At 40.9% G+C, this 22,881-nt stretch overlaps 2 protein-coding genes across 8 annotated transcripts in view; both read right to left on the bottom strand.

Annotated features, from left to right (window-relative positions):
- LOC117245832 (uncharacterized) overlaps window positions 1-10,762 on the bottom strand; it is a 28,412-nt gene extending 17,650 nt beyond the window's left edge. The window contains exons 1-4 of one of the 4 annotated variants that reach the window (XM_033609389.2): window positions 10,404-10,762; window positions 7,970-8,210; window positions 2,893-3,090; window positions 73-786 (exon numbers count right to left, since the gene is read on the bottom strand). In XM_033609389.2, coding sequence (XP_033465280.1) covers window positions 73-786; window positions 2,893-3,090; window positions 7,970-8,210; window positions 10,404-10,463 — 1,213 coding nt within the window. In that variant the 5' untranslated portion in view covers window positions 10,464-10,762. The other 3 variants (XM_033609390.2, XM_033609392.2, XM_033609391.2) reach the window with 3 other exon arrangements.
- Window positions 10,763-17,680: 6,918 nt separating this feature from the next.
- LOC117245900 (uncharacterized) overlaps window positions 17,681-22,881 on the bottom strand; it is a 24,659-nt gene continuing 19,458 nt past the window's right edge. For all 4 annotated transcript variants that reach the window (XM_078163931.1, XM_078163930.1, XM_033609505.2 and 1 more), the window contains 5 exons: window positions 21,039-21,122; window positions 20,700-20,956; window positions 19,605-19,709; window positions 19,454-19,521; window positions 17,681-18,159 (listed from right to left, as the gene is read on the bottom strand). In XM_078163931.1, the coding sequence (XP_078020057.1) occupies window positions 19,494-19,521; window positions 19,605-19,709; window positions 20,700-20,956; window positions 21,039-21,122 (474 nt within the window). In that variant the 3' untranslated portion in view covers window positions 17,681-18,159; window positions 19,454-19,493. The remainder of the gene's footprint in view (window positions 18,160-19,453; window positions 19,522-19,604; window positions 19,710-20,699; window positions 20,957-21,038; window positions 21,123-22,881) is intronic.

The following is a 22,881-nucleotide window of genomic DNA, read 5'->3' as shown; positions in this document are numbered from 1 at the left end:
TACACCTCCTGGACAGAGACCAGATTGTGGGAACTGACTTTGGAGTGTGCGATCATGTGACAGTGTTTTTACCCGAGAGCTGGTGCAGCAGCGTGGACGCCAGGTTCACCGACATGTCCTGCCACAGCACGGCTCTGAGGCACTGGTCCTCCATCTTGGCTCCAAAGAACAGCTGCTCCTCCGTCTTTGCTCCTGAGAAAACGTGGTCCGCCATCTTGGCCCCGGGAAGAAGCCGGTTCTCCATTTTGGTTCCAAAGAGAAGCTGGTTCTCCATCTTGGCTCCTGGAGGAAACTGGTCCTCCATCTTGACCCCAGAGAGGAACTTGTTGCTCATTTTGGCAGCAGAGAAGGGCCGCTCTGCAAGTTTTGCTTTAAAGAGAAGCTGGTCCTCCAACTTGGCTCCAGATAGAAGCCGGTCCTCCATCTTGGCTCCAGAGGGGCCATGATCCTGCAGTTTCACTCTGAACTGAAACTTGTTGGCTCCAGAAACGACGCTGTCTGCAGTCTTAGAGCCAGGCTGGCAGCCTCCAGTGTAAAACGTGTCTTCTATTTTAAGGCCATGGAGACACTGGTCGGCCATTTTGGCTCCAGGGTGCAGCTGCTCCGCCACCTGGTCTTCTGTTTTAATGCTGAAGAGGTGGTGGCTCGCCATCTCAGGGGGAGGTGGGGTTATCTCTTTTGGGACTGCTCGATTGTGGATGATGTCAGAGGCAACCAATGAGTCGACCTCCATGGGCTCTTCTTCTTCTTTGACCCTCACCACATGGCTGCTCACTTCCTGCCGCTCTGTGATTGGTGGAAAATCTGTCAGTGTTTTTATTCACCTGCTATCAGACATGTCGACTGTTAGAAACGTTTTCAGCTTCATATCATGATTGATTTTTCTTTGAATTTTGGGCTGTAGGGTGAACATATCAACAATCTGAAGACGTCACCTGGTGCTCTGGGAACACGGTGATGGACCTACTATTTTACTATCTTATAAACTAAACGATTAATCAATCACTACAACGAAGAATCAACAGATTAATCAATAGTGAAAATAACTGGTAGTTGCAGCGCCAGTTAGAAAATCACAACAGTTTGGTGGCCGAGCTTTAAATGCTGGCACAGTAATGACCTTTAACCTTCGGAACATATCAGCAGACAAACTACTTTGAATGCAACATTGCTGAAGGAGTTTATCAGAGTGGACATTATAAATAAAATACTCCTGATAAAGTCTATTATAAAGTCAAACTATGGGAAATGAAAAATTAACTGAGAAAGTGTTTTTGGTTAATCCAGCAATTTGTACATCTATTATATTTATAAAAAAAAAATATTGAATCAAGGAACTGACTGCAGCGTGACCTGAAATGGCGGAAAACAACCAGAGATATTAAAGGAACAGCTTCCATATGACACAGTCATCATGTTACAGTATAAACTGTACAAACTATCATCACTAATATTGTTTTAAATAAAGTTTGTTAAATCAGCTTGTTACCAAAAAGATGAGTATATTTGTTTAAATCAAACTAACCAATCTATCAAAATTAAAACATGTTTTCAGGTACGTAGATAAATAGCTGAAAACGTCTTGTGAGGAGAGCTTGATGGACTGGAGTTATGATGGCGTATTAGGCCCATTGTGGGTAATGGAAACAAACAAAGGATCCGGGGGAGGGGAGGAAATACGGAGAAAAAAAATCTGGGATTAAAGTCATAAATTTACGAGAAAAAAACTTTGACATTATCTGAGATTATAAAGTTATAGAGTCATAAATCTCTGACAAAAATATTGCACAAATTTCTGGAAAAAAAAAAACTTGAATTCTCTGAGATAATGAAGTCATACATTTTAGAGAAAAAAAACTCAGATGTTCTGTGAGAATAAGAGTGTATAATGACCAAAAACCCCCACAAATTTACAAAAAAAAGGGGGTTTTCTTTGAGATTATAAACTCATAAATTCATGACAAAAATTGCACAAATTTCTGAAAAAAACCCCAACAACCTTGAATTCTCTGAGATTAAAGTCAAAAAGTTGAGAGAAAAAACTTGGATATTCTCTGAAAATAAAGTGGTTAATTTACAAGAAAAAAATACAAGAACAAAAAAGTTTTTCTTTGAGATTACGAACTCATACATTTATGACAGAATTTGCATAAATTTCTGAAAAAAATATTCTCCGAGATTAAAGTCAAAAATTTGAGAGATAAAACTTGGATGTTCTCTGAAAATAAATTGGTTAATTAATTAATTAATAAATTTGGGACAACAAATTACAAAAATTTCTGAAAACAAAAAAAAAAAAATCTCTGAGATTAAAGTCAAAAATTTGAGAGAAAATTCTTAGATGTCCTCTTTGAGTACAGTGGTAAATTTACTAGAAAAAAATTTAAATATATATTAAAAAAATTTCTCTAAGAATATAAAGTCATACATTTACGGGGGTAATTAACCGGAATTCTGTGAAATTAAAGTCATACATTTTTGAGAGAAAAAAAAATGAAATTCTTGTTTTGTTTGTGAAAGAACCACATCGCTTCACTTTGCATTGGATCAACCTCATCACACCACAGACGCCACCATGTATTATTCCTGCCTCCAATTACCTAATCAAATTATTGAGAATATCCAAGTTTGTTTCTCATAAATACACAAATTTAATCTTGGAAATGTGCGTGTTTTCTCTGAGAGATACTCCCCTCCCCTGAGACTCTGTTGTACTGGACAAGAGCTGTGTGTCATGTTTTAATTTTGAAGGACTTGCACTGAGGCTCACACCAGTCTGCAGCTCGCTGTGGGAGCACTCTCAAAGTAAGTAAATATTTTTCATTCCCAGTAAACTGACCAAGAGTGCCACCAACAACACACACACACACACACACACACACACAGCTGTACCTGCCAGTTTCCTCAGCAGGTCTGAAGCCAGTGTGTCTGTGGCAGTGTTGCCATCGGGTGTGTGTGAGAGTGACGGCGGCTCGGGACTCGCCCCGGGGCCGTCAGGTGACAGAGCGAGGCCGGGCTCGTCCTGCTGCCCACCGCGCACCTCCGCCTCTGCCTGCCTCCCAGGATGCAACTGGGCCTTCTGGGTCGCCTCTGAGGAGAGAGAAGAAGAAGAGTTAACTGTAAGCAGATTACAGCGGAGGTCACATTACAGCCTGATGACTGCTCTCAACTCAGTAGTGCAGTTCAGTACTTGAGTCAATGTATTTAGTTACTTTTCATCACTGGACACCTGCTATAACAGCCTCCTTTCTTCAGGGTTCAGGCTTTCTATCACATTTTGGAACCTGCTGCAGGGATCTGCTCCCATTACGAGCATTAATGAGGTCCAACAACGAGTAATGAGGCTGACTTTAATCTCATATCAGAGTAAAGACAGCATTCACATCAACATCTGAGTCATAATACAACTGGGAAACCTTTTCTGAAAGCTCTGATATAAGTGACTCGGAGTTTAAAGTCAGTCGCTGAAGGTGATTAAATCCAGCTTTATTTAATGTGGTGCTATATTTTCATGTCAAAGTATATTTGACCCTCACACATCTAACTCTGCAATCAGGCGGAGTCTTGAGTTCATCAGTAATGTTGTAAACGAGGGAATCTTTCCCATCTCAGTCAGCCATCACACATGATGTGAACGTGGCTGTTCCAGCTCATCCCAAACGTGTTGGTTGAGGTTGAGGTCAGGGCACCGTGTCGGGGTTTTCACATGCCAAACTGAGAAATCATTTCTTTATGCAGCGGGCTTTGTGCATGTTGAAACAGAGTTTTCTTCAAACTGTTCCCACGAAGCACACGATTATCTCAGGATACTGTCAGACCTAGAGTCATCTCCTCTGGTCTGAATCAGGGACTCATGTTGTCACAAAGTTGTATAATTGCCTAGAGTTGGTTCATGTTCTCACGGCAGCATTTACAAGAGGACCAGATCAAATGCCTTGTGAGAGAAAGCTGCTCTTGATTGGTCAGAATTTCCATGTGGGAAAAATCCAGGAAGTAAAGCAAACGTTCGGATCCAGGTCGGAACACGACCGCATCAGAGTTCATCTGTATCCGGACTGAGACCACCGCTTCAAGAAGGTCTCTGTGATTGCGGTGTTCACGAACAAACCGCACTTAGGGGGGAAAGGAACTTGAGTTCAACTGAACCGAAACCAAACAGGGCAGGCGTGAAAGCACCCTAAAATATGATTGTTGTAACATTAAAACATTGGTTCCCTTGTCAAAAAGCCAATGGGATGTTTCCATTGAATTTTGGATTACTGCGGAAAATAAGCTCTGCGGCGAACAAAAGTTTATAATACATACACGTTTTGTTCAGCAAGATAATCCTCACAAATGAAGAAGGAGGAGAAGAAGATATACTTTATTGATCCCAGAGGGGGAAATAATATTTTTTCGCCATGTTGTCGTATACACACAATCCCGAAATACACACACATGCACTGACAGGACCTTGCATGTATTAAATGTAGAGACGTAAGGGTGGGGAGCTGCCTTGGACGGGTGCCTTGAGCAATATGGGGTCCAGTGCCTTACTCAAGGGCACCTTGGCAGCGCCCCTGAGGCGAGCTGGCACCTCTCCAGCAACCAGTCCACGCTCCATGCTTGGTCCGTGTGGGGACTTGAGCCGGGAACCCTCTGGTTCCCAAGCCAGGTCCCTAAGGACTGAACCACTGCCGTCCTAATGAACACCACTTTTATAATTTTTGAAATGTAAATTAAATCACAAGAAGTAAAAAGCTAACGTTAGACTATGAATGAACTACACCACTGTCACATGACTTGAACACCACAAGCACAACGAGCCTGTAAAGCCATGTTGGGCGTAATGACGCTCTGTGGTCTCATTTAGCCATTTATTGTTAGCAACTGCCATTTGTAAGACACGTAAAAGCTTCAAAACGTGAACAAAACGTTAAAGTCTTTTCAGCTTGTGTCAACCACAGACATTATTTCAACATTTGAAAGAACCTATTGATTTCAAAACGAGGGAACCAGATGTACAAAATGCTAACTAATTTCCAGGTTTTAGGACTTTGTACACCCACCATTCCATGGAGGTACGTTTTATACAGAACGTCGAGGCGGAGTAACAGCGCAAATACAGATGCTTTTTTGTCGTTGTTGTTCATTTTCTTTTTGTTGTTATTTATTCCATCATTTGTGCCGGGAAACAAAAAAAATCTTCCTTATAAAAATATGACTGAACTGTTCTAAAGTAATTAAGCCCTTTATTACACGATCTTTGAATAAGCACAAATTCAGTCATTTAGAAAACAACCTTAATCATTACACTCTTTCACATGAAAAACATTTTCGGTGAAAAAAATATATGCTTCAAAAATCTTTTTATGCCTCCACGCTGGTGACAGCCGAAACCATGGGCACTGGTTAGGTTTTCAGGCTGTCTGTTCATGTGTCCTATTCTTGTGAACGCGATATCTCACGAACACCTTGAGGGAACTTCTTCAAATTTGGCACAAACGTCCACTTGGACTGAAGCATAAAATGACTAGAATTTGGTGGTTGAAGGTCAAAGGTAAAGGTCAGTGTGACCTCACAAACACATTTTAATCCATACCTCATAACTTCATTCACTTATTATGACAAACTTTTACTAACTAACAGAATAAAATGATGAAGTAATGACATTTTATATCCAAAAGGTCAAAGGTCAACTTCACTGTGACGTCATCGTTTTCAGACATGGATGTAAAGTGTAAGAGAAACTTGACTGGTGCGCAGAGACATACAACCACAAAGCGGTAATTCTGGTTTATAGGGTGCGTCCCTGACACGTCAACAGTGAGTTGACTGCGAGCTTTTGTCCCAATAGTGTCCCGGGGAAGATCTGTGTTTATCCCACACTCGTTTTCTATTGTCCCTGTCACAACAAGACACCATAAGTCCGGAGCCCTGCTTTTTAGCCTTTGCAAAAGTGACGTGACACAATAGAAAAACATCGGCCACTGCCACCTGTGAATGTCATCCTATTTGCCAACAGGCCGATGGCAAGCAACAAGGCAAATATCGCCCGATGAGCAGCTGATAAATTAGTGCATCCCTTTTTCTTATGCTACCACATTGTCATACTGCTTATTACTAATGCAGTACAAGTTGGATTTAGTGCTGTGACCACTTCACCAACAACCCCGTCTCACTCTGAAGGCATCAAAATCTGGCACTTGGACAGTGACTTGCGGCGTCAGAAACCAACAAAAAGGCGTCCTTTAACGTCAGCATGATACCCTGCGCATTGCCGCTATAGTTTAAACAGCGCTGGGCGGCGTCAGGGGGAAACGTGGCTGGACAAGAACGAAAGTTAAGGCAGCGAAAGTTAGGGTACGGCAGGCGGGATTGGTGGTGGATGGGTCCAACAAACACCAACCTTCACTCCAGAGAGCGGTGGTTAAATTTAAAACTGTACAGACCTCTTTAATACCACTTTAAATGAAATTTAAAACCAAACTTGCAATGGAAATACACGCCAAGAGCGAAATAATACTCTTTGATGTCAGTTCAAAATGAACAGTAAAAATGACCCTGACGATAGCTCTGCATGTGCGATTCCACCGCCCTGATTCCCATTTTACCACGTTTCAAACACCTTCGACATACGGCGCAGTTTGCTTTGTAAATATGTCCGCGCATTTGCATTATCCCACTTTTTATAGCTTGCAAGGTCCTAGTTTGACGATGCAGACTCATTACTTGATCTAATTGTGTTGAGGGGGCAAAAATAGGGGCATGGTGAACATACAGGTGTGGTGTCTAAGTCTGGTACCCCAACAAATGGTGTTTCCCTCCTGTTAAAATTATGTTTCCTAAAGCACAAACACCAAAAATGATATCATTTTCCGTAACCGCTTATCCTGTTGGGGGTCGCTGTGGGCTATCAGGGGGGTTCACCCTGGACTAGGGCTGCCACTAACGATTATTTTCATTGTCGACTAATCTGTTGATTATTTCTTCGATTAGTCGACTAATCATTTCATCGAAAAATGTCTTAAAATGTTGAAAAATGTCGGTCTGTCTCGCCCAAACCCCAAAATTACGTCATGTCTTGTTTCATATTCACGCCAAAAGGTTTTAGTTCACTGTCTCGGGAGAGTGTGTAAAGCTGCCAATATCTGAACGTAAGAAGCTGCAGTAAGAGTATTTTTGGTACTTTTATAGTACTTTTCTATGAAAAATGACTCAAACCAATTAGTCGACTACTAAAATAGTCACCGATTATTTTTATAGTCGATTAGTCATCGATTAGTCAACTAATCGTGGCAGCCCTACCCTGGACAGGTCACCAGACTATCACAGGGCTGACACATAGAGACAGACAACCATTCACACTCACATTCACACCTACGGACAATTTAGAGTCACCAGTTAACCTGCATGTCTTTGGACTGTGGGAGGAAGCTGGAGCACCTGGAGGAAACCCACGCTGACACAGGGAGAACATGCAAACTCCACACAGAAGGGCCCCCCAGAGAGGGTTTAAACCAGGAACCCTCTTGCTGTGAGGCGATAGTGCTAACCATCGCCCCCGATTCAGGGCTTGTTATTAGTAAATGTATATTTAAGACTTTTTTAGGACCCGCGTCCACTCTGATAAAATCAAACTCATACATCGGACCAGACCAGAAACACAGGAACTCTAATTATCTGGTTAATTCATTAAATGTTCAGTCCTTAAAATGTCAGAATATGAGTGAATTACTGCGTCTGAGAAGACGACAACACGTCATATTTTTCCTGGATCAGTGACTTAAATTATTAATCAATTATCAAAATTGTGATTGATTAATTTTCTGTCAATTTACTGATTAATTAATGAACTGCAGTACGGTACAACAAGTGTGCAAACTGTGTGTGTGTATGCAGGAGTAAATGTATTTGTGTACATGTCTCTGTGTGTAAGCATGTGTCCGTGAATATAATGTGTGTGTGTGTGTGTGTGTGTGTGTGTTACCTGACAGCCTGATGAGGAGGTCGGACGCCATCTTGGTGCTGACATCAGGGCTGAAGAGAGAGGTGGCTGCTGGGAAGGGACTCGAACCCGTGGCGTGTGCATCTGGTGTGTGTTCGGCGCGCATGTCAGGCACGCTCAGCGAGCGAGCATCATCGCTGGTGTGTGTCTTTGTGTGTGTGTTTGCAGGGTGTGTGTGTCGTTTGGCTGCATCAGAGGGAGGCTGCAACACACTCGACCCACGCTTCATTTTCCGGTGTGTGTGTGTGTGTGTGTGTGTGTGTGTGTGTGCGTGTGTGTGTTTGTAAAAAAAAAGAAAAAAAAAAGAGAGGGAGTCAAAACTCAGAAGAGAGGAGGGCAAGAGAGAAGGAAGAGGAGGAAGAAGAAGAGGAGGAGGAAGGCAGCGTTGCTAAAATAAGACGACTGTGTTTTTGAACATATGGAAGTGAGGAGAGCATGATAGAGAAGAGAAGGAGAGATCGAGGTAGAGGAGGAACCGGAGACAGAGAGGAAAAAACGAGGGAGGTTTCTCTGTTGCTGGCTCTCATTGACCTGAAAGAGAGAGAAAGAGACGGATGGAGGGAAGAGGTGAAAGAGGGGAGAGGGAGGAGAGGAGATGGATTGAGTGAAGAGGAGGAGGAGGAGGAAAGAGACAGCAGGGATGAAGGGCGAAAGAGGACAGAGGAGAATAGAGACATAGAGATAAAGGGAAGAAGGGATGGAGAGGAGGAGAAGAAAAGGAATATGAACAAAGTGAATCTGTGAATGAATAAATTATTGAATGGATAAGGCCCAATAATAAGGGGATAAATCATTCCTGTTATCACCATGGCAACGGACCCCGCTGTGTCGTCTCCTGCCCTGACCTTCCCTCTGACAAACAATCATCAGTTATGATCAATAATCATCAATAAGCACTTCCACCTGCCACCAGCTGTTACAGTCCTGATCCCTTATTTGCCCTTATATAATTTGCCCAAATATAATAGTTAGGAGCCATCCTGTGTAATAAAATAAATACAATTTAAATGTAAAAAAAATAAATAAATCCTACTGTGGTACTGCATAAAAATAACAGACACCTACATAGTAAACAAAAGGCAAATAATAAAATTATTTATGTATACTTTATGTTTTCAGTGAAGCAGGTTGAGATTATAGAATATAAAAGAAAAATTAAATTAAATTAAATATATATTCTGATTCTTATCCATGAATTTAAACATTTAAGCTTTGTATTGTTGCACTGGGACAATAAAATATTCAGACAAACAGAAAAAAAAAATCATTCAAATTAAAATAAAATAGTTTTAAAATAAAATCTTTATCGCAAAAAAAAAAATAAAAATGGCAACAAATAAAAAATTAAAATATACTTGATAAAGCCCCAATTCATTGAAAAAATAAAAACTATTCAATGAGACAAAAATAAATAAATAAAAAATATTTTTCAAATTAAAATAAAATATGTAAGTATCAAAACAAATTCCTTTCACAATAAAATAAAAAATTAAAATATCTTTAATTAAGCCTCAAATTCATCGGAAAAAAAATCAATCAGACAAAAAGAAAAATATAAAAAATTTAAAATTATCATTCAAATTAAAATAAAATATGTAAGTATTAAAATAAACTCTTCTCACAAATTAAATAAAAATGGCAATACAATAAATTATATTTAATAAAGTCGAAAATTCATCGAAAAATATAAAAAAAAAGATATTTAATTATAAAAAAATAACTTTTATTTATTTACTTTTGAAAAATAAAACTCAAAAATAAAACAACTATAAATGAAAAGATTTAACGTTACCGACAGCCCGTTCATCGCCTCGGTTCACTCACTAACGTTACCCTCGTCGACCCCGTTTCGTTCAGCCTCCTGCCTCCGTCTCTAGGCGACACAGTACGGGCTGCCGCCACCGCATCCGCATCCGCCAGGGGAGCGAAAATGACCGGGCACCAGTTTTCTCCATAACCCCCTCCCCTCCTCCCCTCGGTGTCGGTCGGTCGGTGTCAAAACCCCCGGAGCCCCGCCGTTAGCTAGTTATCTCTCCCTCCCCCTGCAACATGGCTGAACGGCACTCAGACTCCCCGACACACCGAGTCAGAAAGTCATTTCCCGGTGTGGGATGGCGGGAGACTATCACCTACCGCTCAACCGCCAATTTAGACGTTTTTCACGGATTTTTTTGCGGTTACCGGGAACGAGGGCAGGTGTCAAGAGCCCAGCCGTTACCCCCACCTCCTTGTCCCCCCCTTCCTCCCTCCCTCTCCTCTCGGTCTCCTGCAACATGGCTGAACGGTAACCCGACCTCACAAGACCTCAAAAGTCATTTTCACGGGTCAGCTAGCATCGATAACCGGCCGCCGCGAGCACCAACCCGCCCCGGGACTGACAGGTCTCTCACAGCTCATCTTTTCCTCCGTGACTTACCGGTACCGGGAGGGCAGGTGGTGGCGGCGGCGGAGGTGGTGGTGGTGCAGTCCGGGGCATAGCCTATATATAGACTATAGATTTCTTCCATGTTGAATTCCCTCCTTTTCTTCTTCTTCTTTTGTCACATTCTCCTCCCGGTCTGTCCTCCCGTTCTCACGGTGCGGAGACAAACGGCGGGGAGATGATCCGTTTCTTTCCCCGAGCCCGAGGATGACGGGTCGGTCACCGAGCAGGGCAGATGGAGGTTTCCGCCTCCTCTCCCTCTCTCTTTCTCTCTCTATGTGTGTGTGTGTGTGTGTGTGTGTGTCACAGAGAAATGCAGTGTGTGTCTGTGTCCACGCGCCAGATCATAGCACAAGGGCAGGACACGCGTGAACCCGTGCGCACGCGCCCAAACCCGCACAGTAACACAAACAAGAAGAACATTTACATTTTAGCACAAACACACTCAGTTTAACAGTTTGTACATGTCAGGAGGGACCAGTAGAAACACGAGGACAGACAGTAGAAACACGAGGACAGACAGTAGAAACATGGGGACAGACAGAGGAAACATGGGGACAGCCAGTAGAAACATGGGGACAGTCAGTAGAAACACGAGGACAGACAGTAGAAACATGAGGACAGACAGTAGAAACACGAGGACAGACAGTAGAAACATGGGGACAGACAGAGGAAACATGGGGACAGCCAGTAGAAACATGGGGACAGACAGTAGAAACATGAGGACAGTCAGTAGAAACATGAGGACAGACAGAGGAAACAAGGGGACAGACAGTAGAAACATGAGGACAGTCAGTAGAAGCATGAGGACAGTCAGTCGAAACATGAGGACAGTCAGTAGAAACATGGGGACAGTCAGTAGAAGCATGAGGACAGCCAGTAGAAGCATGAGGACAGTCAGTAGAAACATGAGGACAGTCAGTAGAAACACGAGGACAGTCAGTAGAAACATGAGGACAGTCAGTAGAAACATGGGGACAGACAGTAGAAACATGAGGACAGACAGTAGAAACATGAGGACAGTCAGTAGAAACACAGGGACAGACAGTAGAAACACGAGGACAGACAGTAGAAACATGGGGACAGACAGTAGAAACATGGGGACAGACAGAGGAAACATGGAGACAGTCAGTAGAAGCATGAGGACAGACAGTAGAAACACAAGGACAGACAGAGGAAACATGGGGACAGATAGTAGAAACACGAGGACAGACAGTAGAAACCTGGGGACAGTCAGTAGAAACACGAGTACAGACAGTAGAAACACGAGGACAGACAGTAGAAACATGGGGACAGACAGTAGAACCATGAGGACAGACAGAGGAAACATGGGGACAGCCAGTAGAAACATGGGGACAGACAGAGGAAACATGGGGACAGACAGTAGAAACATGGGGACAGACAGTAGAAACATGGGGACAGACAGAGGAAACATGGGGACAGCCAGTAGAAACATGGGGACAGACAGAGGAAACAAGGGGACAGCCAGTAGCAACATGAGGACAGTCAGTAGAAGCATGAGGACAGTCAGTCGAAACATGAGGACAGTCAATAGAAACATGGGGACAGACAGTAGAAGCATGAGGACAGCCAGTAGAAGCATGAGGACAGTCAGTAGAAATATGAGGACAGTCAGTAGAAGCATGAGGACAGACAGTAGAAACATGAGGACAGACAGTAGAAACATGGGGACAGACAGTAGAAACATGAGGACAGCCAGTAGAAACATGGGGACAGACAGTAGAAACATGAGGACAGTCAGTAGAAACATGAGGACAGACAGTAGAAACATGGGGACAGTCAGTAGAAACACGAGGACAGACAGTAGAAACATGAGGACAGACAGTAGAAACATGGGGACAGTCAGTAGAAACATGAGGACAGTCAGTAGAAACATGGGGACAGACAGTAGAAACACGGGGACAGACAGTAGAAACACGAGGACAGTCAGTAGAAACATGAGGACAGTCAGTAGAAACACGAGGACAGACAGTAGAAACACAAGGACAGACAGTAGAAACACGAGGACAGACAGTAGAAACATGGGGACAGACAGTAGGAACATGAGGACAGACAGTAGAAACATGGGGACAGTCAGTAGAAACACGAGGACAGACAGTAAAACATGGGGACAGCCAGTAGAAACACGAGGACAGACAGTAGAAACATGAGGACAGACAGTAGAAACATGAGGACAGTCAGTAGAAACATGAGGACAGACAGTAGGAACACGAGGACAGACAGTAGAAACATGGGGACAGACAGTAGAAACACAAGGACAGACAGTAGAAACATGAGGACAGACAGTAGAAACATGGGGACAGACAGTAGAAACACGAGGACAGTCAGTAGAAACATGGGGACAGACAGTAGAAACACGAGGACAGACAGTAGAAACATGAGGACAGACAGTAGAAACATGGGGACAGTCAGTAGAAACATGAGGACAGACAGTAGAAACATGGGGACAATCAGTAGAAACATGAGGACAGTCAGTAGAAACATGGGGACAGACAGTAGAAACACGAGGACAGACAGTAGAAACATGGGGACAGACAGTAGAAACACAAGGACAGACAGTGGAAACATGAGGACAGACAGTAGAAACATGGGGACAGTCAGTAGAAACACGAGGACAGACAGTAGAAACATGAGGACAGACAGTAGAAACATGGGGACAGTCAGTAGAAACACGGGGACAGACAGTAGAAACATGAGGACAGACAGTAGAAACACGAGGACAGACAGTAGAAACATGGGGACAGTCAGTAGAAACATGAGGACAGACAGTAGAAACAAGGGGACAGACAGTAGAAACATGAGGACAGTCAGTAGAAACATGAGGACAGACAGTAGAAACATGGGGACAGTCAGTAGAAACACGAGGACAGACAGTAGAAACATGAGGACAGACAGTAGAAACACGAGGACAGACAGTAGAAACATGGGGACAGACAGAGGAAACATGGGGACAGACAGTAGAAACATGAGGACAGCCAGAGGAAACATGAGGACAGCCAGTAGAAACAAGGGGACAGTCAGTAGAAACATGAGGACAGTCAGTAGAAACATGAGGACAGACAGTAGAAACAAGGGGACAGTCAGTAGGAACACGAGGACAGACAGTAGAAACATGAGGACAGACAGTAGAAACACGAGGACAGACAGTAGAAACATGAGGACAGTCAGTAGAAACATGAGGACAGACAGTAGAAACATGGGGACAGTCAGTAGGAACACGAGGACAGACAGTAGAAACATGAGGACAGACAGTAGAAACAAGGGGACAGACAGTAGAAACATGAGGACAGTCAGTAGAAACATGAGGACAGACAGTAGAAACATGGGGACAGTCAGTAGAAACACGAGGACAGACAGTAGAAACATGAGGACAGTCAGTAGAAACACGGGGACAGACAGTAGAAACACGAGGACAGACAGTAGAAACATGGGGACAGACAGTAGAAACATGAGGACAGACAGTAGAAACATGGGGACAGACAGTAGAAACATGAGGACAGACAGAGGAAACATGGAGACAGTCAGTAGAAGCATGAGGACAGACAGTAGAAACACGAGGACAGACAGAGGAAACATGAGGACAGACAGTAGAAACAAGGGGACAGTCAGTAGAAACATGAGGACAGTCAGTAGAAACATGAGGACAGACAGTAGAAACAAGGGGACAGTCAGTAGGAACACGAGGACAGACAGTAGAAACATGAGGACAGACAGTAGAAACACGAGGACAGACAGTAGAAACATGGGGACAGACAGAGGAAACATGCGGACAGCCAGTAGAAACATGGGGACAGACAGTAGAAACATGGGGACAGACAGAGGAAACATGGGGACAGCCAGTAGAAACATGGGGACAGACAGAGGAAACAAGGGGACAGCCAGTAGCAACATGAGGACAGTCAGTAGAAACATGAGGACAGTCTGTCGAAACATGAGGACAGACAATAGAAACATGGGGACAGTCAGTAGAAGCATGAGGACAGACAGTAGAAACATGGGGACAGACAGTAGAAGCATGAGGACAGACAGTAGAAACATGGGGACAGACAGTAGAAACATGAGGACAGACAGTAGAAACATGGGGACAGACAGTAGAAACATAAGGACAGCCAGTAGAAACATGGGGACAGACAGTAGAAACATGAGGACAGCCAGAGGAAACATGGGGACAGACAGTAGAAACATGGGGACAGACAGAGGAAACATGGGGACAGCCAGTAGAAACATGAGGACAGTCAGTAGAAGCATGAGGACAGACAGTCGAAACATGAGGACAGTCAGTAGAAGCATAAGGACAGCCAGTAGAAGCATGGGGACAGTCAGTAGAAACATGAGGACAGTCAGTAGAAACATGGGGACAGCCAGTAGAAGCATGAGGACAGACAGCAGAAACATGGGGACAGACAGTAGAAACATGGGGACAGACAGCAGAAGCATGAGGATAGTCAGTAGAAACATGAGGACAGACAGTAGAAACATGGGGACAGCCAGTAGAAGCATGAGGACAGTCAGTAGAAACATGGGGACAGACAGTAGAAACATGAGGACAGACAGTAGAAACATGAGGACAGACAGTAGAAACATAAGGACAGCCAGTAGAAACATGGGGACAGCCAGTAGAAACATGACAACAGTCAGTAGAAACATGGGGACAGACAGAGGAAACATGGGGACAGTCAGTACAAACATGGGGACAGCCAGTAGAAACATGACAACAGTCAGTAGAAACATGAGAACAGCCAGTAGAAACATGACATCAGTCAGTAGAAACATGGGGACAGACAGGGGAAACGTGGGGACAGTCAGTAGAAACATGAGGACAGTCAGTAGAAAACAATAGAAACAATGAGAAACCAAAAGTCAGTAAACTGAAATCAGAAGACAGTCAATAGAAACCAAAAGACAGTTAGTAGAAAACGACAGCCAGAAGAAATCAGTGGACAACCAGTAGAAACCAGAAGCCAGTCAGAAGAAACCAGAAGACAGTAAAATGAAATCAGAAGACAGTCAATAGAAACCAAAAGACAGTTAGTGGAAAACGAAAGCCAAAGGAAACCAGTGGACAACCAGTAGAAACCAGTGGACAGTCAATAGAAACCAAAAGACAGTCAGAAGAAACCAGAAGACAGTAAATTGAAAATAACAGTAGAAACCAGTGGACAGTCAGTAGAAAACAATAGACAGCCAGAGGAAACCAGTGGACAGTCAGAAGAAGTTTAAATAGTAGTGGTAGTAGTAGTAATAGTCACTAGTAGTAGACACTATTAACAGCAGTATCAACAGTAGTCAGTATCGGCTCATAGTACCAGCTGTAGTACAATCCATTGGTGTCATATGTTCAAGTCGTAGTAGTAGTAATACTGGTAGCAGTAGTAGTGCTAGTAGCCATGGTAGTAAAAGTAGTGAATAGTAGTGGGGAATAGTACAAGCTGTAGAACAATCAGTTGGGGTCCTAATACCAGTAGTATAAGCAAAAGTACTAGTAGTAATACTGGTAGTAGTAGCAGGAGTAAAAGGACCGATAGTGTTGGTAGCCATGGTACTAGCAATAGTGATAGTTATAATAGTACTAGTAAATTGGTCGTACTATAGTAGCATTTAAAAATAGTAAGCAGTAATAATAGCAATACAGGTTTTTACAAACGAGAGTAGCAATGCGAGTACAAACAGTAAAAGTATTAGTAAAGGTAATAGCACATACATAAGTGAAGTTGTGATAAAAGTAGCCGGAGCCCAGAAGTAGTAGTGGTAGTAGTAGTAGTAGTAGTAGTAGTAATAAACATAGTAGTAGTAGCAACAGCAGTTACATTAGTGGTTGCAGTAATAGAAGAAGTAGTGGTAGGTATAATACAGGTGGTAAAGATATTGGTAGAAGTAGTAGCAGCAGCAGCAGCAGTAACAATAGTAGTTTCAGTAATAGAAGAAGTAGTGGTTGGTATAATAAAGGTAGTAAAAGTATTGGTGGTAGAAGTAGTAGTAGTAGTAGCAGTTACATTGGAAGTTGCAGTAATAACGTTGGTAGTTGCAGTAATAGAAGAAGTAGTGGTTGGTATAATACAAGTGGTAAAGGTATTGGTAGAAGTAGTAGCAGCAGCAGTAACAACAGTAGTTTCAGTAGTAGAAGAAGTAGTGGTAGGTATAATAAAGGTAGTAAAAGTATTGGTGGTAGAAGTAGTAGTAATAGTAGTAGCAGTTACATTGGTAGTTTCAGTAGTAGAAGAAGTAGTGGTAGGTAAAACAAAGGTGGTAAAAGTATTGGTGGTAGTAGTAATAGTGGTAGTAGCAGTTACATTGGTAGTTTCAGTAGTAGAAGTAGTGGTAGGTATAATAAAGGTGGTAAAAGTATTGCTGGTAGTAGTAGTAGTAGTAGTAGCAGTTAAATCGGTAGTTACAGTAGTATAAGAAGTAGTGTTAGGTATAATAAAGGTGGTAAAAGTATTGCTAGTAGTAGTAGCAGTAGTAGTAGTAGTAGTAGCAGTAGTAGCAGTTAAATCGGTAGTTACAGTGGTATAAGAAGTAGTGTTAGGTATAATAAAGGTGGTAAAAGTATTGCTAGTAGTAGTAGCAGTAGTAGTAGTAGTAGTAGTAGTAGTAGCAGTTAAATCGGTAGTTACAGTAGTATAAGAAGTAGTGTTAGGTATAATAAAGGTGGTAAAAGTATTGCTAGTAGTAGTAGCAGTAGTAGTAGTAGTAGTAGTAGCAGTTAAATCGGTAGTTAGAGTAGTATAAGAAGTAGTGTTAGGTATAATAAAGGTGATAAAAGTATTGCTAGTAGTAGTAGTAGCAGCAGCAGCAGCAGGAGCAGCAGTAGTAGTAACAATAGTAGTTGCAGTAATAGAAGAAGTAGTGGTGGGTATAATAAAGGATGTAGTGGTATTGTAGTAGTAGTAGTAGTAGTAGTAGTACTGGCAGTAACAATGGTAGTTGCAGTAGTAAAAGAAGTACAGGTAGGTAAAAGTATTGGTGGTAGCAGTAGTAATAGCAGCAGCAGTAACATTGGTAGCTGCAGTAGTGGTAGAAGTATTGGTAGTAGTATTTGGAGTTAAGAAGTAGTAATAATAGTAGCAGTAACAGTAGAGTTGGACCTCGGTAAATATTGCAGTAGTAGTACTTTAGCTGCTGTGACCATGTGTTGAAGCAGATTATTTTTACTGTGTATTTGACAGAGTGCAGTGTCCAGTCTCAGCCTGCAGGGGGAGACAGGCGGCTGTTTGTGTGATGACATGTAGGAGAGACTGTGATCAACATGATGAACTTTAAGGACTCTTTATTATTGACAAAGTGTGTGTGAACTCAACAGGAAGTCATCGACAAAAACAAACACGAACAGAAAGACATGAAGATTGATTTATACTGTAATAGCAGAGGCAGATGATCACAGTTACCAACAACATAAGAAGGTACTGATTATCATGAAATGTAACATGTCCGTGCTGCATTCTAGTCATTCACATAAGGTCACTGTGGTTTCCTAATTGAAAACAAACATTATGACATCATAGAAACCATCCATCATTGTCTGAGGAGGAGGAGGGTGAGAGAAGGTTTACATTTCTGAATATAAATACACAGTAAACACACTAATACAATTTTAAAATGGTTTTACCTTTTATAATAAAAATAGCAGTGCTTTAAATTCACCATTTGGGGCGTCAGGTGGTGTGAACTGTAGATGAGATTTTCTTGTGGAGAGCTCTGTTTCAGTCTGTTGCTTTTGTCTGGAAAAATACTGAAAATAGAGATTGAGATGGACATGAGAGGGGTTAACTACGGAAGCCCAGAGAGGCAAGGAGAAAAAAAAATTCTGGTGATCCTTTTTCAAAGTCTGATCAAAGTTGTTTTCTCCCCTGTGTTTATGACTAAAGAACAAGTGAAAAATAATAATAACAAATAACAAATATGTTGTTTTTATTTCATTAAATGTCTTAAAGGAAATTTAATTGAACAGGTGGATACAAAAAAAAGTTTTGTAAGGTTTAAAAAAAAAAAAAGACACTCCCCTAATGCCAGGTCTCACTGCTCCCCGCACCAACCCAACAACCTCCTTTACCTTATTTACACATGGCTTTCTCAGCCCAAACAGCACTGCCACCTTCAACAAACCCAGGCTCCGTTGATGCGAGCTCCAGGTAGAGACAGTGCACTCTAAACACTTATACTATTATCACATGTTGACAAGTTATTTAACATTAGTTAGGTTTTTTTAAAATTAAAAAAATTTAATTTGAAAAATTTAGAAATAGTATCCTGGCTAAATCTTTTTATTTTTATTTTCACTTGTTCAATCAAACAAGAGAGAACAGTTTAGATCAAACTTAGAAAATGGATCACCAGAATTTGTTTTTCACACTTCCCTCTCTGAGCTTCTGTATGTATCTACGGAAACACATTGCATTCGCTGAATAAACAGAAAAGTTGACACATTTTATCATAATTACGAGATCTTATCCCTAATGCTAATCTCTATCTATGATGCTTTTATTCTGAAAAACATTGACCGGAAGTACCGTCTTTGTGATTCTTAGTGGACTCACTTACAAATCAGCTAACGTTAACTTACTATTATAATAATGGTCATTAGGGAATAAGCACCTTTTCAAAATATGACTAAGTATCTAAAAAATGATGTAGTGTCTAAAAATAGCTTAGCATCTCAAAAAAAATTATTATTTCTTAACATCGGAAAAAAAATGCTTAGTATCTTAAAATAATGTTGTGGTATACTAAGTCATCCTTTCAAAAAGTTTCTCTCTCAATCTGCAAGAACTTAAACTACCTCTTACTAAACTTACAATTTCAACTACCAATTCTTTTACCAGTACTGACAATATTACCTGCATTTTCTTGCTGTAATTGTGTACGGAAGTAAAATTGAAATACAGTACATATACTTGTAACTGAGTATTTTTACAGAGTAGTATAACTCCTTTTACATACTGTTAAAAACTGATTATATGTCTAAAAATAAACACAAACTTAATTAAATGACATTAGATTAATATTTTTTCAGTGCTGAGACTCACCTTCATCAGCAGCCCTACCCTGCTGCCCTCCTCCTCTTCTTCATCTATCACCCTCTTCATCACAGGTCCTGCAGGAGAGACACAGGTGTTTTAAAGGCCGCACACTGACCAGCAGACAGGAAAGATTTTCAGATGGACAGATTGTTCTTACACGGCCTTGTAGAGACTCTTGTGGTTCATCATGTGCTCTCTGAATATGTTTATGGCTTTATACACGTCCATGTGATCCTGGTGTTCCTCTATCACCGTTCTGTACCTGTCACACAGTTAAATGAGGAGACTGACAACACTTTCATACATGTTTAATGAATAACAGTCAGCAGCTGGTTAGCTTAGCTTAGTTTAGCTTAGCATAGAGACTGGAAACAGAGGGAAACAGCTAGCCTAGCAAATATTCTCCCCAGTAAATCAGCTAATTGAAAAGTAAAAAATGATGCAGCAGAACTGCTCTGACTGTTAGTCCCTTGAATGGGTCAAAAATGATGGATCCTGCATTTCCCATACTGCAACTCAATACTCAGTACGTTTATATGCAGCTTGGGAAAATCGAATTATTGGCTTTTTCTGACTGAAACCGGACTTTTATATGCATGTAAACAGCTTAGTCCGACTGAAATTGGACTAACCGTAGCTCGACTAACACACCTAGATAATATGATTGAAAATCGAAGAGTCGGACTCGGCGTTCTGCACATGCACCACTTTTTCTTTCGCAGGCTTTCACCCGGAAGAAGAAGGAGATGACGTAGCAGCAGTGCAGCTTTCCCAGAACTCCCAGAAAAACAAACAGACAAACACCATAGCGACGAGAAGCAGAAGACGCACTTCTGGATGGACGAGGAAACTACATTCATGCTTCGATAGCTAAAGGAGCTAAACATTTTGAAGTTAATGGATGGTACGAAAAGGTGAAACGCCAAACCCAGCCAAACCCTGCTCTTTTTTCCTAAACCTAACCATGTGTTTATGTTGTTGAAGGGGAAAAAAAACATCAATTTGCAGTGTCGTACAGACGTAGTGCTTTTATTTTGAAACAGACTGGATGTAAACGTTAAATTTCCTGTTAAAACAGAAGTGTATTTTGAAAGAAGATACTTAAAGTACATTTTTCTGCTAATACTTTGTTCTTTTACTGCAGTAAACTTCCTGCTTCTTCCACCACTGAGTTATCTATTTCAAATGGCTGCTGTCTCATTTTCAGAATAAAACCCTCTAATTGTGATGTACAGTGTGTTATGATTGTTACCTGTGTGTCCAGGTGACCTCCCACAGTGTGTCTTCTCTCCACTCCTGGGGGAGGTTACTGGCATTAACCTCGGCCCCAGACACCAGCTGGGCACCAGGCCTGAGCTCAGAGAAGAGCAGCTCCCTGGACAGGAAGCGACGGAAACAAGCCCGTGCCGACAGAGCCACCAGCCAGTAGACTGGCTCCTCCTGGACCACTGAGTGGAAAGACTGGAGGGAGAGGTGGAGCCACTGTGGGGGAGGCACAGCGAGGAGGCTCTGTAGGAGGAGGAAGAGGAGGAGGAGGAGGCAATTAAGATGTCTTTAACATGACAGTCATCTGATTTATTCTGTGTCTCACCTGGTTTCTGCAGCTGTAGTGTTTGAGTGTGTCCAGCAGCAGTGATCTCATGTCATCTGCTTCCTGTAAACGACTAATCAGGGCCTGCAGGAAGAGACAAGACACTGATATCACCAGACCAGTCACACCAGTTCACCTCAGACTGGGGAACAAAATCATATTTACAGCACAGAGCAAACATCAAGTCACTCAAATCATTTTCTTATGATTAATACAGGAGGAAATACAGAGAACAGTATGTCCTCCCACTGGAGCAACAAGACATGTTGGGGACGGTATGGAAGCCCATTTCTGCCAAGTGATGAAAAAAAAAGATCCAGGAAGTCATTATAGTGAGAAACTTGATCAAAATAATGAGTTAGAGTCTCAAAACACAAAGTTAATATCAAAATATTAGTACAAAAATGGCCTAATACCCAAATAATGACTTAGTATCTCCAAGAAATGACTTAATACCCAAAGGATGACTAAGTATCTCAAAATATTGAGTTAGTATTTCAAGAATAATTATGAAGTATCTTAAAATAATAACTTAGTATCGTAAATTAATGACCTAATACCCCCAAAATGACTTAGTTTCTCCAAATAATGTGTTAGTATCTCCAAAAAAATGATTTAATACACAAAGAATGACGTAGTATCTCAAAAATAATGACTAAGTATCTTAAAATAAAGAGTTAGTTTCTCCAAAAAAAACAACAACAACTTAATACCCAAATAATGACTTAGTATCTCCAAGAAATGACTTAATACCCAAAGGATGACTAAGTACCTCAAAATAATGAGTTAGTATCTCCAAAAAATACTTAACACCCAAATAATGACTTAGTATCTCCAAAAAATGACTTAATACACAAATAATGACTTAGTATCTCAAAAATAATGACTAAGTATCTTAAAATAAAGAGTTTGTTTCTCCAAAAAAAATACTTAATACCCAAATAATGACTTAGTATCTCCAAGAAATGACTCAATACCCAAACGATGACTAAGTATCTTAAAATAATGAGTTAGTTTCTCAAAAAAACAACTTAATACCCAAATAATGACTTAGTATCTCAAAATAATGTGTTAGTTTCTCAAAAACAAAAACAAGCTTAATACTCAAATAATGACTTAGTATCTCCAAGAAATGACTTAATACCCAAAGGATGACTATCTCAAAATAATGAGTTAGTATTTCAAGAATAATTAGAGTATCTTAAAATAATAACTTAGTATCTTAAATTAATGACTTAATACCCCCAAAATGACTTAGTTTCTCCAAATAATGAGTTAGTATCTCCAAAAAATGATTTTAATACACAAACGATGACGAAGTGTCTTTAAATAATGACTTAGTATCTCAAAATAATGGGACAGCATCTAAAAATACTAGTTAGTATTTAAAAAATATGACTTAGTATCTAAAAAATAATGCCATAGTGTCTGAAATGTAATGGCTTAGCATCTCAAAAAAACAAAAATGGCATAATACCCAAATAATGACTTAGTATCTCAAAATAATGAATTTGTTTCTCCAAAAATGACTTGATACACAATGACTAAGTATCTCAAAATTAATAGTAGCATTAGTTTTTTTTTTTTTGTTTGTTTTTTTAAAAAGACTTAGTATTAAATGACTTCATATGTAAAGCACAATGCCCCAGTATTTCAAATTAGTGAGTTATGATCTAAAAAATAATGGCCAAATATCTTTAAATAATGACTTAGTATCTCAAAAATAATGACTGAGTATCTTAAAATAATGAGTTTGTATCACAAAATAATGACGTACTATTACAATGATGACTTAGTATCTAAAAAATGAAGTAGTATCTAAAAAAATACTATCTCAAAATCA

The sequence above is a fragment of the Epinephelus lanceolatus genome, chromosome 22 (assembly GCF_041903045.1).
Source record: "Epinephelus lanceolatus isolate andai-2023 chromosome 22, ASM4190304v1, whole genome shotgun sequence".
Taxonomy (NCBI): domain Eukaryota; kingdom Metazoa; phylum Chordata; class Actinopteri; order Perciformes; family Serranidae; genus Epinephelus; species Epinephelus lanceolatus.
Note: the sequence above shows the minus strand (reverse complement) of the source record. Positions and strands in the feature narration are given on the sequence as shown.